The 14,426-nt window shown below is 42.4% G+C and overlaps 1 protein-coding gene across 7 annotated transcripts in view; it reads left to right on the top strand.

Moving 5' to 3' along the window:
• Positions 1 to 14,426, top strand: part of STARD13 (StAR related lipid transfer domain containing 13) — a 292,836-nt gene that overhangs the window by 250,058 nt on the left and 28,352 nt on the right. For 6 of the 7 annotated variants that reach the window (XM_082771047.1, XM_082771046.1, XM_082771048.1 and 3 more), the window contains 3 exons: positions 1,254 to 1,325; positions 3,339 to 3,420; positions 11,133 to 11,196. In XM_082771047.1, coding sequence (XP_082627173.1) covers positions 1,254 to 1,325; positions 3,339 to 3,420; positions 11,133 to 11,196 — 218 coding nt within the window. The remainder of the gene's footprint in view (positions 1 to 1,253; positions 1,326 to 3,338; positions 3,421 to 11,132; positions 11,197 to 14,426) is intronic. The other variant, XM_082771052.1, reaches the window with a different exon arrangement.

Genomic DNA, 14,426 nt, shown 5'->3' with positions numbered 1-14,426 from the left:
GTTTCCTGCTGTTCTTCCCGTGGCTGTGGGAGCAGCCGCACATGCAGGCAGCATGGGTGCCCATGTGGCAGGGCAGAGATGGACCTGGTGCAGTGCTCTCAGGTCTCAGTAAAATGATCTCGTGGAGCTTGGCAAAAATCAAGTGACCCTAGTATCAACATGCACAGATCATTGCAGAAGTCAGGGAGTGTAGTCACTGTCTAGAACATGGCTTTCTTGCATTCCCTCATCCTCCCCTATCTCTGCTGTCACCCCCAGCTAAGATGCTGTTCTCTGGTCATCCCAGCACCTCCTCCAAGTGGGCAGGATACATCATACCCAGTGAGTTCTGCTTGGAAGTGGAAGCCTAGTCCAGCACAAGCTATGTCTATGCTTCTAAATAGTGGAGAACCGGGCAGAAGATGAGACAAATTGATTCATCTTCACACTGGCCTTCTCAAGAAAAGATTTGTCTTGAAGAAAGATAACTGAAACAGTCCCAAACAGGCTCAAAAGTGGATTAAAATGAAAGAAGAGCGAGTGGTCTGGGATGCAGTGCTGCCAGTCACTGTCTCTGTATCCATCTAGCTGCATAGACATACCTGCAGCGGTTTATCCCTCCTCTATTAGCAGCCACAAGAGAAAGGCCTTGTCAGTAAGTGATTTATCCCATCTATTTTAGACACTACTTTAAGGTGAAATGAAGCACCCTTTGCAAGTAACTGTCTCTCTGTTGACTGTGGAGGGACTCTACATAATTGAGTTCAGATGGCTAGAGGTAGGAAGGTGCATCCTACCTGGGCAATTTCCCTTCAGTAACACTAGCCCTGTCCAGACCATTCAGCGTCTTTCAAGTGTGATTTTTCTCTGCAAGAAGTGTCGGAACAAGAGAAAACCCACTGCATGTTCTCTGTCATTCCATTTCCACCCTGTTTCATCTTCCCCTCTCCCCAACATCCTGGGGAAGGATAGGACACAGGACGACAAACCTGGCTGAGCAGCTCTCCGTCCTCGTGGTGGTGATTAAAACTTTGGCGTCTTCATCCCAGGCACCAAATAGCTGTGTAAACCCCAGAGCCCTATGGAGTCAGGTGGATTTCTTTGATGGGCTCTATTTTATTTTCTGATGCCATGAAAAAATAATTCAGAGCGATGACAATGCTCTTAAGCAGGGAGCAGCTATTACCAAGTCTCCTTGCCATTTTCTTGTAATCAAAATGCTTCTAATGCAAAATAACAACGTGTGAATTACTCTCTTTTCTCTTTCTCCTCAGAAATCGAAGCAAAGGAAGCGTGTGACTGGTTACGTGCAGCTGGATTTCCCCAGTATGCTCAGTTCTACGAGGGTAAGTGGGTTTTTCTGCTCTTTGTGCAGTACTGAAAGTGCACTGGGCCCTTGCCAGGAGAGCTTGCAGTCGGCCAGCTCTGCATTTGAGTGAGTTATCGCCGTGTCTGGCTGCTTCACAAAGCCTCAGCTGCTGGAGTCGTATGAATGCCTAAAGAAAAGTGAGATTCTTGCCTTCATGGCTATGGAAGAAAAGAGGGGGACGCAATTTTTGTAAACCTCAAAGATTAACAAAAAGAAGTAAAAAAATAAATGCATAGGTCTTTAAAAAAATGAATAAAAAAACTTCCTGAGCTGTCAAAAACAAGACTGAAGATATCAAAAGCTACTGAAAAATTCAGTCTTACTGAAAATGAAATTGAAAACTCTGCAAAATTACCAAAAGTGAATCACTTGAGCTGTGTTTTACATTTGTCCTCCTCTCCCTGCAAAGCAAGAAAAGCAAATATTGCAGTGCTAGCTCAAAGCGAATGGTCATGTCCCCATCCTAGCTGTTTCTGGAGTGGGTGGGTGATGGACAGTCATCCTCAGGGAAGTGGTGTCCTGGAGGACAGGGCGAGCATGTACACTGCTGGTGCCTTCAGGAGCAATTTGGGGACTAGGAGTCATTTTTTTCCTGCTCTCTGTAGCTCAGTGCTGAGAGGGAAACTGCAGCTGATCCTCATTTTTTCCAAACTGCCTATTCCCCCTGCCAGAGACACAGAGCCAGCTTAGGACCGCTCGGGCTTATTAGCCAACACACAGCTCTGCCAAGCCCCGCTGGACACTGGCCAGGGTCAGCTTGGGTCTGGAGGCAGCACAGCTCCACACATGGAGCCAAGAAACCTCGCGGGTCAGAGCCAGCTCCATGGAGCTGGGAGCGGTGGGAAGCGTGGTGCCGAGGACACCTCCTGAGGGCCAGCTGAGGTCCTGCAAGGCTCCAGTGATGGGTCCCATTGGGGCAGGGTGCCCAAGGACTGGGAGCACTGGGGAGAGCCGTGCAGAGATGCTCAGTTGGCTCCACAGGAACCTGGCAGGCTCTGCTAAAGCAGCAAGGAACTAAGCTTAATAAACCTGACCAAAGCTGACATAGACGTCCCTATCACAGTCCCTAGGTACCCAGCAGTACCTTTTGTGTCTGTGTTATAGTCAGGGTATCTCACATAAAGAAAGGAGAGTTCACTGCCTGCCGATCTCAAAGAGATGTTCCTTCCAAAATGCAGCCCATGCTGGGCTCCCACAGTTCCCATACAGCCAATGCGCGCTCTAGACAGCCAGCGTCTCTGAAAACAAGGTCATTTTTACAGGCATCTATTATGTAAATGTTAAGCACTAGTGTCTGAAAATGCTGGCTGCAGTTCCCCTATCCCAGCTTCCCACTGCGGTACCTAAACATGGCAGAGCAGCCTGGAGCGCAGCCACCGCGCTGGAGCCCATCCCGCTGCTACGGAGCCCACTAATGTGTTGCAGCCATGTCACTTTTCATTACAAGTGTCAGCTTCCAGCACACCAGTTTGGCTTTTTAGCAAGTTTCGGGGGTTATAATTCAGTTCGGTTTTTTGCTTGTTACTTGAGTATCCCTTTGTCTGAAAACATCGTTGTTGGGAGTTGTATTAAAAGCAAAAAAAGCTCAAAATGTTTCTAGAGTCTGTCTAGCAATTCATTAAAGTCACTCTGATGGGAATGGGAACCTTATTGCTTATGTGGATAATGCGTGTGTTGGTAATTCTCTGATCTCATTCGTTTGTGTTAGGCACTAGAAAGAGCAGCGAACAATTGAACATCTTTTTAAAGCCGAAGTGAAATAATGTCACTGTCTCTTTGGTGCACAGGATGCTCAACTAGACATTTAAGAGAAAAGAAATAATAAGGTGACTGAAAGGGTCACCAATACAGCTGGAAGAGAACCAGACCTGAGTGAAATCAGTAATGCTAGATTTAAGTAAGCAAGTACATGCAAAACATTTTTGATGTAGACAATGTATTTTCATTTGAAGAGCAAGTAGTCATCTTAATATTGTGTCTCCTTTTATAGACTCCCAATTCCCCATTGACATTGCTGCAGTAAAGAGAGATCATGATTTTCTTGACAAGGACCTTGTAGAACCTCTTTGCAGGTAAATGACACCTCAAGTTTCTTTCCTGATAATGTAAAAACGTGAGCTGGTTTGTTATTGCTAGCACAGCAGCCCAGCAGAAAAGATGTTTGCTTATCCATGTGAATTAAGCAATGATATCTAAAATGATACCATTCTGAATTCATTTCTCTTACTGAAAAAAAAGTTTTTCCACTACGCTCATAGAAAACATTGCAAGATTAAGGGTCCAAAACCAGTGGATTTGAAACACCTTCATTTTAACAAAAAACAGCATCGATACAAGGAAATCCTGAATAAATGAAGGAGTCGTATTTGAGTTGCACGTGAACAGCTCTATGTCCAAGCACGGCAAAAAAGATAAAACTTCACTGGAGGCAATTCAGCAAGTACTTTCTCTGGCAGCAAGCATGGCTCCCAGTCTGCTGTAATTCCCTTGGTACTCTCCTTTTGGCTTCGCCAACAGCACTGGGACCAGAACCCCACAGTGCTACAGCTACTACAACCAGTCATTGGTCTACCCCTCCCTGAAGGCTTGTGTTTGCTGTTTATCTAGCTTTTTATACTCTGTCCTTGATGAATGTACTGCATTGTGTTGCTCCAGTACTGTCCCCCAGGACTTAGGAAGCTACAATTCTGTGGTAATTCTGCAAAACCACATTGCAGAGGCATTGTTCCCCTTATTTCTCCTGCGCTCAGCTCAAGCTGGGTTCTGCTCCACACCACTTCAGTAAGGACAAAGGAGCATCTGGCCCCTAACCAAACATGCCTTATTACATGTTATGGAAACTTTGACAACACCAGCATCAAAATAATTGGACAAAACTCTATTTCCCCTTCTGCAACAGATAGTATGTGCTGTTCCATTGCACATCACACTGTGCGTGCAGGGATAATGAGCCTGTGATGGAGGACTGCAGAGAGGCTTTCCTAGAGTGACAGAAAGTAGGGCTGGAAAACAGTTAATCTAGTCCCTCTTTCCAGGCCAGGAACTGCCCTCCTTCCTGGAGGATCCAGAAAATTTCTGGGCATAGCTGTCAGAATGCTTTCCCAAAACTTCCTTGCTGCAGGTTGCTTCTTGATTTGTTTACTACAGACATGAGGAAAAGAATATTATCTTTCTCCATGTAGTAGCCTTTGTGTTTGAGAAGAAATCTATAATAAAAACAGTGATTGTTTTCAAAGATGCCAGGGAGTGGAATAACTACAAGCTTGACCTACTGACCTGGTGGGAGGGATTTCCCATACCTAAGAAACCTTCTTCCCACACATACATACATACCACTAATTTAGTCTGGCACTACCTTGCTGTAGTCTAGGAAATTGGAAGTGGTAGAAGGTTGAGATCTCTTCCACCCACCCTTTTCCATAAAATTGAAGCACTATACAAAAATGCATTTATTCCTGTCCTTCTCTCATTCTTAGGAGAGCAAACAGTGAGTGGCAGTCATTGCATAGCTCTGGGACTTTCCCCAGCCTTTATTCTCTGAAATAATTAGCAATAGTAGTCCTGCAATTACAGTCAGAAGCATCCAACATTTACTCAGCTAAGTGACAGCACCTCTTGCTCTTCCAGACTTCCTGTAGACTCACAGATATACCTGCAATGGTTACACCGGGTCTGCATTAATGAGGATTTCTTTGTGAGCTGAACAGCTAGAGATTCTTCGGTGTTTGTTTTTTTTTTTTCTCTTTTATTGAAATGTGAGGTTTTGGAAAAATAAACTAGCAGCTGGAGAGATGTACTGATATGACAATGCTTTATATTAGCCTAAATCAAATGATACTGCTGAGACCTACAGTACACAAGCCTAGAGACAGACCTTGCCAAATTATTTTATTTAAGGGTAAAGGTTTTCATGACTGTCCAGTAGCTTCTTCTGGAATTATTTTATTCTGAAGACAACATCCATTTGCTTTAATTTTTGTTGGGTGCTTTTAAACAGCTTAGATCTAAGAAAGAATGACACCTGTTATATGAGTCAGGTAGAAAGAGAAGCATTATATACAGATTATAGAGATGGAAGAGTCATGTTTTCAGATTGCAGACTTTTAATTTGCTGTAATTCACGAGTTCCAAACTTTTAACTGAGAGTGACCTGTAAAAAGCAGTTGTGCCAAATGTCAAGTTTCGGGTTCATCAGAAACAGTAAACAGAGTCAGTCACTCCCCCCAGTACAAACTGTGTTACTGTAACTACAAAACGAACTTTTTCCAAGTTTTGCAGTATACTGCAAATCCTCACAGCTCGGCCAACCATGGTGGCTACTCTTGTACCCTTGCTTTGTTCTGTGTTGGCGTTACTGTAAGGTGCATGCCAGTATGGCATAAAAGAGCTGCGGGCTGTGACATGCTTTTCTGAAACAGAAAGCTAAGAAAAGGTTGGTTATTATTTCTGCAAGTACAGATTGCCAGGTTGGGTGCCAACATCCATTCTTCATACATCCAAAATTCCCACTGCACTCAAAGCAATGCATGACCAAGCCTTCACATTGACTAACAGTGACTAACAGTGCATTGAGGCCATGGGAGTGAACAAAGTGGGGTTCTCCATTTTATTGGGAGGATAATTTTATAGTTCAGAGCACTCCAGCTCTGAACTATAATAGTTCTAGCATAAACACTGAATTTCTCTGCTCTTGTGGATTGAAATCAGACTCTTAAACCCATTTTATAATCAGTTTTCTGTGACATTACAGTATAGAAGAAAATATGAGCCACAAATGCAGAGGAACCTTTTCTTTTTTTAAGGCAGCTGGTAGTACTTTAGTCAGAAAGCCTAAGACTCCCAGTTGTAAAAGATTTCTGTGACCTTTTTGAGATATTCTACCACTCCTGCTGTTGACAGTATCATTTGAAAATTTGGCAGAGTAAAGACCAAATTGGAGGCCTTTGGGTTAGAGGCGTATCTTTTTTCCTATCAAGAGATTCCATTCAGATTTTATTGAGTAACGAACAATAGAAAATTGCCATGCAATCTGCAGGCAAGCGTTGTCAGCCTGCCAAAATAATAATTGGGCATGAAAATTTTATAGCTGGATCTCTGTGTCATTTCCAAAATAGCAGCAACAGACTCTGCTCTGGGAACTTTTGTGGCCGCTGTGATAAGAGGGTGAGGAGGAAAAGCCAAGCCATGTTGTACTTTTTGTACTAATGTAAATACACTGACAATATATAAAGAATAAGTATGTAATACTACTATGATAATAGGGCCTTACACCAGGCTCTTAAAATCTGAACTGTGCCAAACAGCCAGCAGCCTCTTTTTCTATAGTCCATATCTATTAGATAGTTTGTTAGTAATTCAAAAGACACCGTATATGAGATACTGTACTATTAGAGTTTGAAATGGTGATTGTGTAGTCAACACAATCTGCTGAGCTATATTGCTGTGGATGCTGTTAGGAAACAAGCCCAGCTCTCCACGTGCGGCATGAAAAGCCCTGCTTTGAAGCCAGTGGAATGGCTCCCATTGATCTCAAGGCAAGTTGGTTAGTTGGTTCACCTTGTGTGAGTGTGTAGCTTCACTCAGTTGCAGCAATGATAAAAAATGATAGGGCTGGAAAACAGCGTATTTTCTTCACGTATAAAATGGGCAGAGCAGGGATGTGCCAGTACGAACTTCCACCAGTCCTGCCAGTGTGGATAAGACCCTTTTTCAGCATTCAGTCTTCAGCACAGCCCCGCATGAGGAGTTGGATGGCCTCTTCCCAAATCTCATCACACCACAAGAAGCCAGTGTATACAGCACCTAAACTCGGCTAAGGATAATGATAAAACAAAGAAATAAAGTAGGATTTCCCTCAGGGAGGAGTTTACAGAACCATAAAATGTGTTTGCTTGGTCCATGCCAGTCCATGACAGCCCTCCCCACTGGACATCACGGGGAATTCATGGAGCTCCATGTTGCCTTAAAGTTGTCTTCCTGTTATCTGGATGGCTTTTCAGGCAGGACAACAGGTCACCCTTGAGGTTTTCCAGAAAATCACATTGTTCTTGGCTGCAAGATTGTATTTATTTGTATGTGCTGTGTGCTGCTGTACAGGATGCAAAACTCAGAGATTTCCTCCTTCTGATGAACTTCCACTAGAAGGGTAAATAAGCACAGCACTGGGGATGGGATTCAGAGCCCTAAATACCTGTATCTAATGCCACTTCAGATCTCCTCAGATAGCTCAGACTTCTCTATGGGCTGGCTGGACCAAGATGACCTGCAGCAGCTGAAGGCCAGGCTTGATACTCTTGGGAATCTAAAATAGCACCAGACTCCTGTGTTTAGGCACCTAAATTGCTCCTTTTATGTTTAAGTATTGTCTCAAGGGACGCTTTTCAACATAGAGGTGGTGTTTCACCATAGAGATAGTGTTTACCTGTGATGACCTGGATTAAAAATACAATTAACAGGGAAGTTCTTCATATAGTGAGCATTTTCCAGGCTTCTCCTGAAGAGCTGTCTAGACAAGCATTCAAATGCATCCTAGATGATTTGTTTTCTATGTAGCCACTTCTTTTGTGTTAATTTAATGTGTTTTGTTGTTTTTTTCTGCCTTTTCTCAAGTCCAGATTCTGTGTTTTGTTAACATTAGAAACAATCAGCCTTTTCCCATATGTAGTGCTACTCTCACTTTGACTGGGACATTAGTAACAGCCTTTTGTAGCCAAAGACTTTTGTTTTTTTTTATATATTTTTTTAAGATTTGTTGAGGACTTGGCTGTCAGTCATCTAATGACTTTAAGCAGATGAGAAAAGCTTTCTGCCATTGCTGGCACATCAACAGGGCATAAGAAGTCGAAACAGACTGGCTTTGATTGGAGTTGTTAGTACCAGGCAAGCTAACAAATCTGATCATTAGGCCTCTAATTTCGCTGGCAAATCTTTCCACTGCATTGGAAGAGCCCCAAACAGCATGCCGTTGTTTTGTAGATGGGTAAATTTAAAACCTGAGGTTGAGCCCCTGGCTCCCATTAAGAAGTAGTTTTGTTTCTGATGGAGTGAGCTCCTCACAGAAAAGCCAGATTAGAAAGCAGCCGGCACAATGGTGAGGCTTTCTAAGCCTTCAGTTTAAGCAACGACATTCGCTCGGGTAGAGCTGACCTGTCAGGTCTCCGCTGAGACTAATGCAGTTAGCAGGAAAGCAATTGCTTTGGATGGTTTTGTTTGTTCGACCGTGAGCTTTCTGAACCTTTCCATGCTGTAGAAGAAGCTCTCTTTTATAGAAGTACCATGACACTTTCTTCAAAGTGTTAAGTCACTGGCTGTCACTTTCCTCTCATCCTGCTCCTAAAGTGCATCGCGTGCTCCTGTGGTTTTAGGTGGCAAGTGGCATCACACTGAGTGAAAGGAGCACTGACTCCTGCATGTAAAATGTTTCCTTCTACATCTTCTTCACCTTAACAAGTGCAAATAGGCAGTAAGTGTAAGGCTATTTTATAAGCTCTTGAGGAAACAGTTGCAGAAATCACCTGCCAGAGGCCTACTCAGGGGAGTTTCTCCAGCCTGCTGTCATGGAGATGAGGGAGATGGAGGCTGAGGACTGAGGTGTGACAAGCAGCTTCAAAGGAGGTAGTAGTTTCTCAGGATTTTTGAGCCTTTGGGGTTCAATTTAGCTCACTCCTTGCTCCCATTCAGCCTTGTGGGATGTGTAGCTCAAGGGACCAGGGAGGATTTCCCAGCCCGAGGTCTGGCTGAACCCCAGTTGATGCTGTGGTCAGATTGATACAAATTGATGGCACTCCACAGTGTTCAGGTGAATGAGAGTGCCACTGTAGAGACCTCCAGATATGCCAGTTGTTGCTCATTGTGCAGACTAGAATGGCGTATATAAAGCCACAGCACCAGTGTCTTGACTCAGCTGTGCAGTGGCCAGGTTTGGTGGGAGGCAGCCCAGCAGTGCTCTGCACACAACAGCATATCACTGTGGAAATACAGCTAAAAGATGTCCCTCCAGCACAGGGCAGCTAACGCAGAGATGCAGGGATTCACATCTGAGCTGCTTTCACCCCTCGGAGGAAGCTGTCTCCACAAATACAAAGTTGGGTTGGAGTCCTTTGAACTGGTGTCTGTGCCTCTACATATTTGGAGTCGATATCAATATGCAAATTTAAACATTTTATACTCAAAAGTAGAGCAGAACATTACTCAGCTGGAGCCCCAAGAAAATGCAACTTTGCATTGCAGAATTCCATGTTTGGGCAAAAGATGAGTTTTGCAATGATAGATGTAATCCCTGAGGAGGAGGATCTGTGGGCAGAAGGCTGAAGATATCGTTACAGAGCCACAAAGCCTGCAATTTATTACAAGGACATTGCTAACACACATGTAGGCTGTGCTTGTGCATGCATTATACTCACATAAATATGATGAGCATAGGGCTTTTCTGATACGGCATAAGGGTTTTATTGGCTTGAGTTAAGGAGAAGTATTTTATCTACAAATGAGCAGGTGGTACTTTGCAAAAGATTTTTTTTAAGGAATATCCACATTTGGTGAGCCTGTTCTTTATAAGTGGTGAAAATTTGAAATGGTTTCTAATATTAGAAGTCACAGGGAGGAGTATGCTAATGCTGTAATGCTCTTGTGCCATATGAGAGATTATATCGTAGATAAGATACTTTTTTCACATGTCCTTGTAACTTCTCACACATTTTTAAAACTTTATCAGTTCTGGAGATTTGCAGCCTCTTCCTGGGACACAGAAGCAACAGGGGCAGCTCTTGTTGCAAAGGCATCGTAGATAACAGGCAACCCACAAAAGAGTGTTGTGGGCACATGCCTCCCTCAATCTGCCTTTCTATATTTTTTGAAGTTCAGCCCTAAATCAGGAAGATGTTTACAGTTGAGCATATTTAACTCTGAGCCTCTGCTTTTAGAAGATGGATAGTTTCATGAATCAGGATTTGTAAGTATAAATAAAATCCAAGCATTTATGCTTAACATAGTAGGCCCGCTGTTGAAAGAGAATGTTTTCTTGTGTTCTCTCTCTGCACATGGACACACACGTTTTCACTTTCCATCTTTATCAGATTGTCATTTCAATCTATTATCTTCATGGAATAGCCTTGGATTTAAAGAGCAGAAGCCTTGCAGAGTTCCTGGTAACATCATTACAAACAATTCATGGTCAAAAATAATGACAAATAGTTATTTAAAAAAAATGTTAAATCTGTTACATTTTGGGTGTGTTAACCTGTCTATAAGACCCACTGGTGTAGGAAAGGAACTATCAGCTGTAAAAAAAATGTTTAATTGCTAAAAGTTCTTATGTTAGCTTTTTTAAGGATGTATTAACTGCCTAAAGTGAGGAACTGAATCAAAAACTGACTTTTTCTGTAGTCTTTCACAAGTGCTTTGAAATCTCCTAACATTTGCATTTAATCTTTTTAGACCAACTATGCTACGTTCCTGCAGAAGACAACCTATGTCCTTATTCTCTTGTCATTTCCCTGTATACCACAGGTGTTTTGTTTATGCCAGTTTCCTTTGCTAAGTGTTTAAGTGTCTGTGAATTAAAAAAGCAGTATAGAAAAACTAGCTGTCAAGGAATGGGAAGCTAAGATGCCTTTTTAACACAGTAGTTTCGTAGCCTGGAATAATATGAACAGTATCGTTTTCTGAAGGCTGTTGTATGCAGTTAGCACCCTACAGGCAGATAAGAGAAAAGCTTTTGAACTTATGAAAAGTCGTGCCCTTTAATCAGAGGCAGCTAATCTTTTGAATTTGCTTTACCCTGTAGACGACTGAACACACTGAACAAGTGCGCCTCAATGAAACTCGATGTGAACTTCCAAAGAAAAAAGGTAAGGAAACTTCGTGAAATGTGCGGGCTTTGCCTGGGATTTTGTGATAAGAGCTCCCCAATTTAGTTTTTTAAGTCAGTAATGCTCTTAAAAGTAAGTTAAGTGTATTTGATTCCAAACGTGCGCGTTAGCATTATGTGGAAGGACAGCGGTTTGCTGAGTCTTGAAAATATAAAAAAAAAAGGAAAAACTGTGATGAATACAGCAGGAACAATACTACGTGTGTTAAAAGGGCACGTGCAATACTTAAAGCTTTATGTATCTGTGATTCAAGTTAGTGGGCAAAAAGACAGTGTGTTTTCATTAGGCGGGCTTGTTTGCCAATGCCATGTGAGTACACACAAAAAAATCCGGACAAGGAAAAATGGAAGCTCCTCGAATGGAAACAATAGGTTTTCTTTATTTCTTGTTCCGACTTATTCCCACTTAAGAATACGAAAATAAATCCCATCATCCTTATAACTCCTGTGTAACATGGGAATTATTTGAGCTTAAAGGGTTTCAGCAAGGAATGCAGAAGCTGCCTATTGATTTTGAGAGTTTTGTAACATGCCCAGTGTTAACTGTTGAACGTTTGGTTTTCTAGTCACAAATTCCCCCAGGCGCACAACGGGGTAGTGGTTGATGCTGAGAAATCTTGGTGTATATTTGTCTTTCTTAGACTGTTTGTCTAGTGCTTTTATAAAAACTTCCTCCAAGAAAAAAACTGCCATTTTTTTGCGTTTTTGTAGAATCAGTCTATTTATACTGTGTACACTGTTTGAGAGAACTTGGACAAAGAATGGGTTTAGTGTCCAGATAGTCTGCCTTCTGCCCATGCCCATTTGTTTTCCTGTGTACGCAGCCTACTTAGCGTGCATTTTGTCCGTTCACTGAAGCCAGGGGGATCCCATCTCTTCTTCACTGCCTCAGCCCTAATGGATTTTTCTTGTCTTTGCTAAGTGCCAACACTTTCCACATCAAATACCCGCCTCACACCTGACAGAAAGAACAGTAAAATCCCCTGACTACAGAACCCTTTATGATTTGGGCAGGTAGGCACTACAGCAAGAGGCTGAGGTCAATCAGCAAAAGCCAACTCAATCGATGGTGTCATTGACCTGCTTGGAGAGATTTCAGGGTTGTGTGTGTGCACACATGTACAAGCAGAGATATTTGAGCTGCACAAGGGACAGAACTGCAAAAAGCAACACATAGGTGAATGCTGATTATTCTTTGGAAACTCTGTGTAGATTATAGTTCCTCTCCTGCTCTTTGATGTGTTTTAGGTTTGGTGTGAGGTTTGTATGCTTGCTTGCTTTGTTAGGTGTCTGATTGTGTTGGTTAAAAAAGGAATATTTTCTTGGTATCATATTTTTTATTAAATTTAGCTACCACTCCTCCATCTTCTGAAGGGTTTGAAGCTCTCGTCTGCTCTCCTTGTGGATGACCATTTTTTTTGCTGTGGGAGTGCAGCTGCCCTGCTTGGTATCCATTCAGGGGGCAGGAGCTAGTTCAGTCATGTGCATGAGGCCAGAATGAAGCAGAGCATGGATGAATGTGGAGAAAGGGGACAGAAGAGATTTGGGATGGCAGATACAGAGCAAAAGAAAATATATTAGAACGTGGGGGAGAGAAGATGAGAGAAGAGGGACTGCTGACAAAAGAAAAATGTAAATGCAAGTGCAAAACCTGGAAACTGGGTCTAAAATTGACCACTGAATCAAGTAAACTCCTTTTTTTTTTTTTTTTTTTTTTTTTTTTTAATGGTAGATACTGCCTTTCCTAATAGTCTCTATGGTGATCTGAACAATGAAATGCAAAATCAGCTTGCTTTGGAGGTCCAGCATAACAGGTTCGCACAGGACGAGCGCAGCTGCTTGAGCAATTCATCCAAACACGGCCAAGCGAGCTGCCAGAGAAGGTTCCTGTGAAAGCCAACGAGGGGTGAGCGTTCCCCACCACCCACCCGCCTCATGCTAGGAGGTGCATTCACACTGTGGGCTGCTCTCTTCCCGTTGGCTTCATCGAGACGCACACAGAAATCCTTGTGTATGTGTTGCAAATATGTCCGTAAGCGATTTGGACAGACAGAGATTAGCTTTTGGATTAACTGCCTTCTGCAGCTGTCGATTTATGAGAATTCCTGCACCCAGCTGGAGAAATGTGGCAAAATTCCACCGCAAATAAACCTACTTTTTGCCTTTTGTTAGCATCCCTCTGTATCTTAGGAAAGTGTACCCTCGCTCAAAAAGCTGTACTATTTTAAATCAGCTGTGACAAATCTGTGAGTCAAAACCTCTTTCTCTTTGGCAAATGTTATCAGACACTTCTCAAGAAACTTGCCCCTTCTCATCTTCCCAAGAATACTGGTATTAAATGGACTTTTGAACGTGCTCCAAAGCTGTGCACTTGATTTCAGCCTAGGTCAGTAGAAGTACACACTCGCTGCTCCAAGATGCCTGCTCCCTCTGCATGAAATGAATTGTGGCTTTGAGACTTAGTCTCGGTCCTCTGTCCCCATAGCTGGTGACACGTCGGTTGGTAAAGTGCTCTCTGCATTTTTGGGGGACTATCTCATTTATCAGGGCACTCTGATATCTAACAAGAACAGTGGGTCATTCAGGATGTTTGTGGCTTCCAGAATTTCTACTGATTCCATCAGAAGAATAGCACATTATGTCACAGGACACACAGCGTAGCTGAATTTGGAGTGAGTCACCATAGCAGCATTTCAGTATCCAGATAACTCGTCTGATTTTTCTTCTGATGAAAGACAAGCATGTTTCATTACCAATTAAAAAACTAAACTAAACTTTTTTTTTTCTTTTTCTACATTTTCTGACTGATTCTTGGGCAGAACATAATCCTCTCTTTGCTGTGGTTAGTTGCAAAACTTGTTTACTACCAATTGCAATTTCTGTTCAACTCTACCTTCTATTAAAAAAAAAAAAAAAAAAAAAAAAAAAAAACGAAAGAAAGAAAGAAAATTTATTTTTCTCTAAAAATTATTTATAGTATATTCATCACTGAATTTATATTTATTTCTGTCTACTCATACTCTGTGCTCTCCTCTTGTTGTTTTTCACAGTGGCTCTATCGCTTTGGCTAGTTTAATCTATTCCAGCCTGTAGAAAATATAGGCTAAATCCTGACAGTTCATACAGTAATGTTAGTGCAGCAACAGGGATTTGTATTAGCAAGAAATCTTCTGTAAGGTCCCCTTTGTTTATTGGGATGTATAATAAATA

This window comes from Aythya marila (assembly GCF_965140915.1).
Source record: "Aythya marila genome assembly, chromosome: 1".
Classification (NCBI taxonomy): Eukaryota; Metazoa; Chordata; class Aves; order Anseriformes; family Anatidae; genus Aythya; species Aythya marila.
Note: the sequence above shows the minus strand (reverse complement) of the source record. Positions and strands in the feature narration are given on the sequence as shown.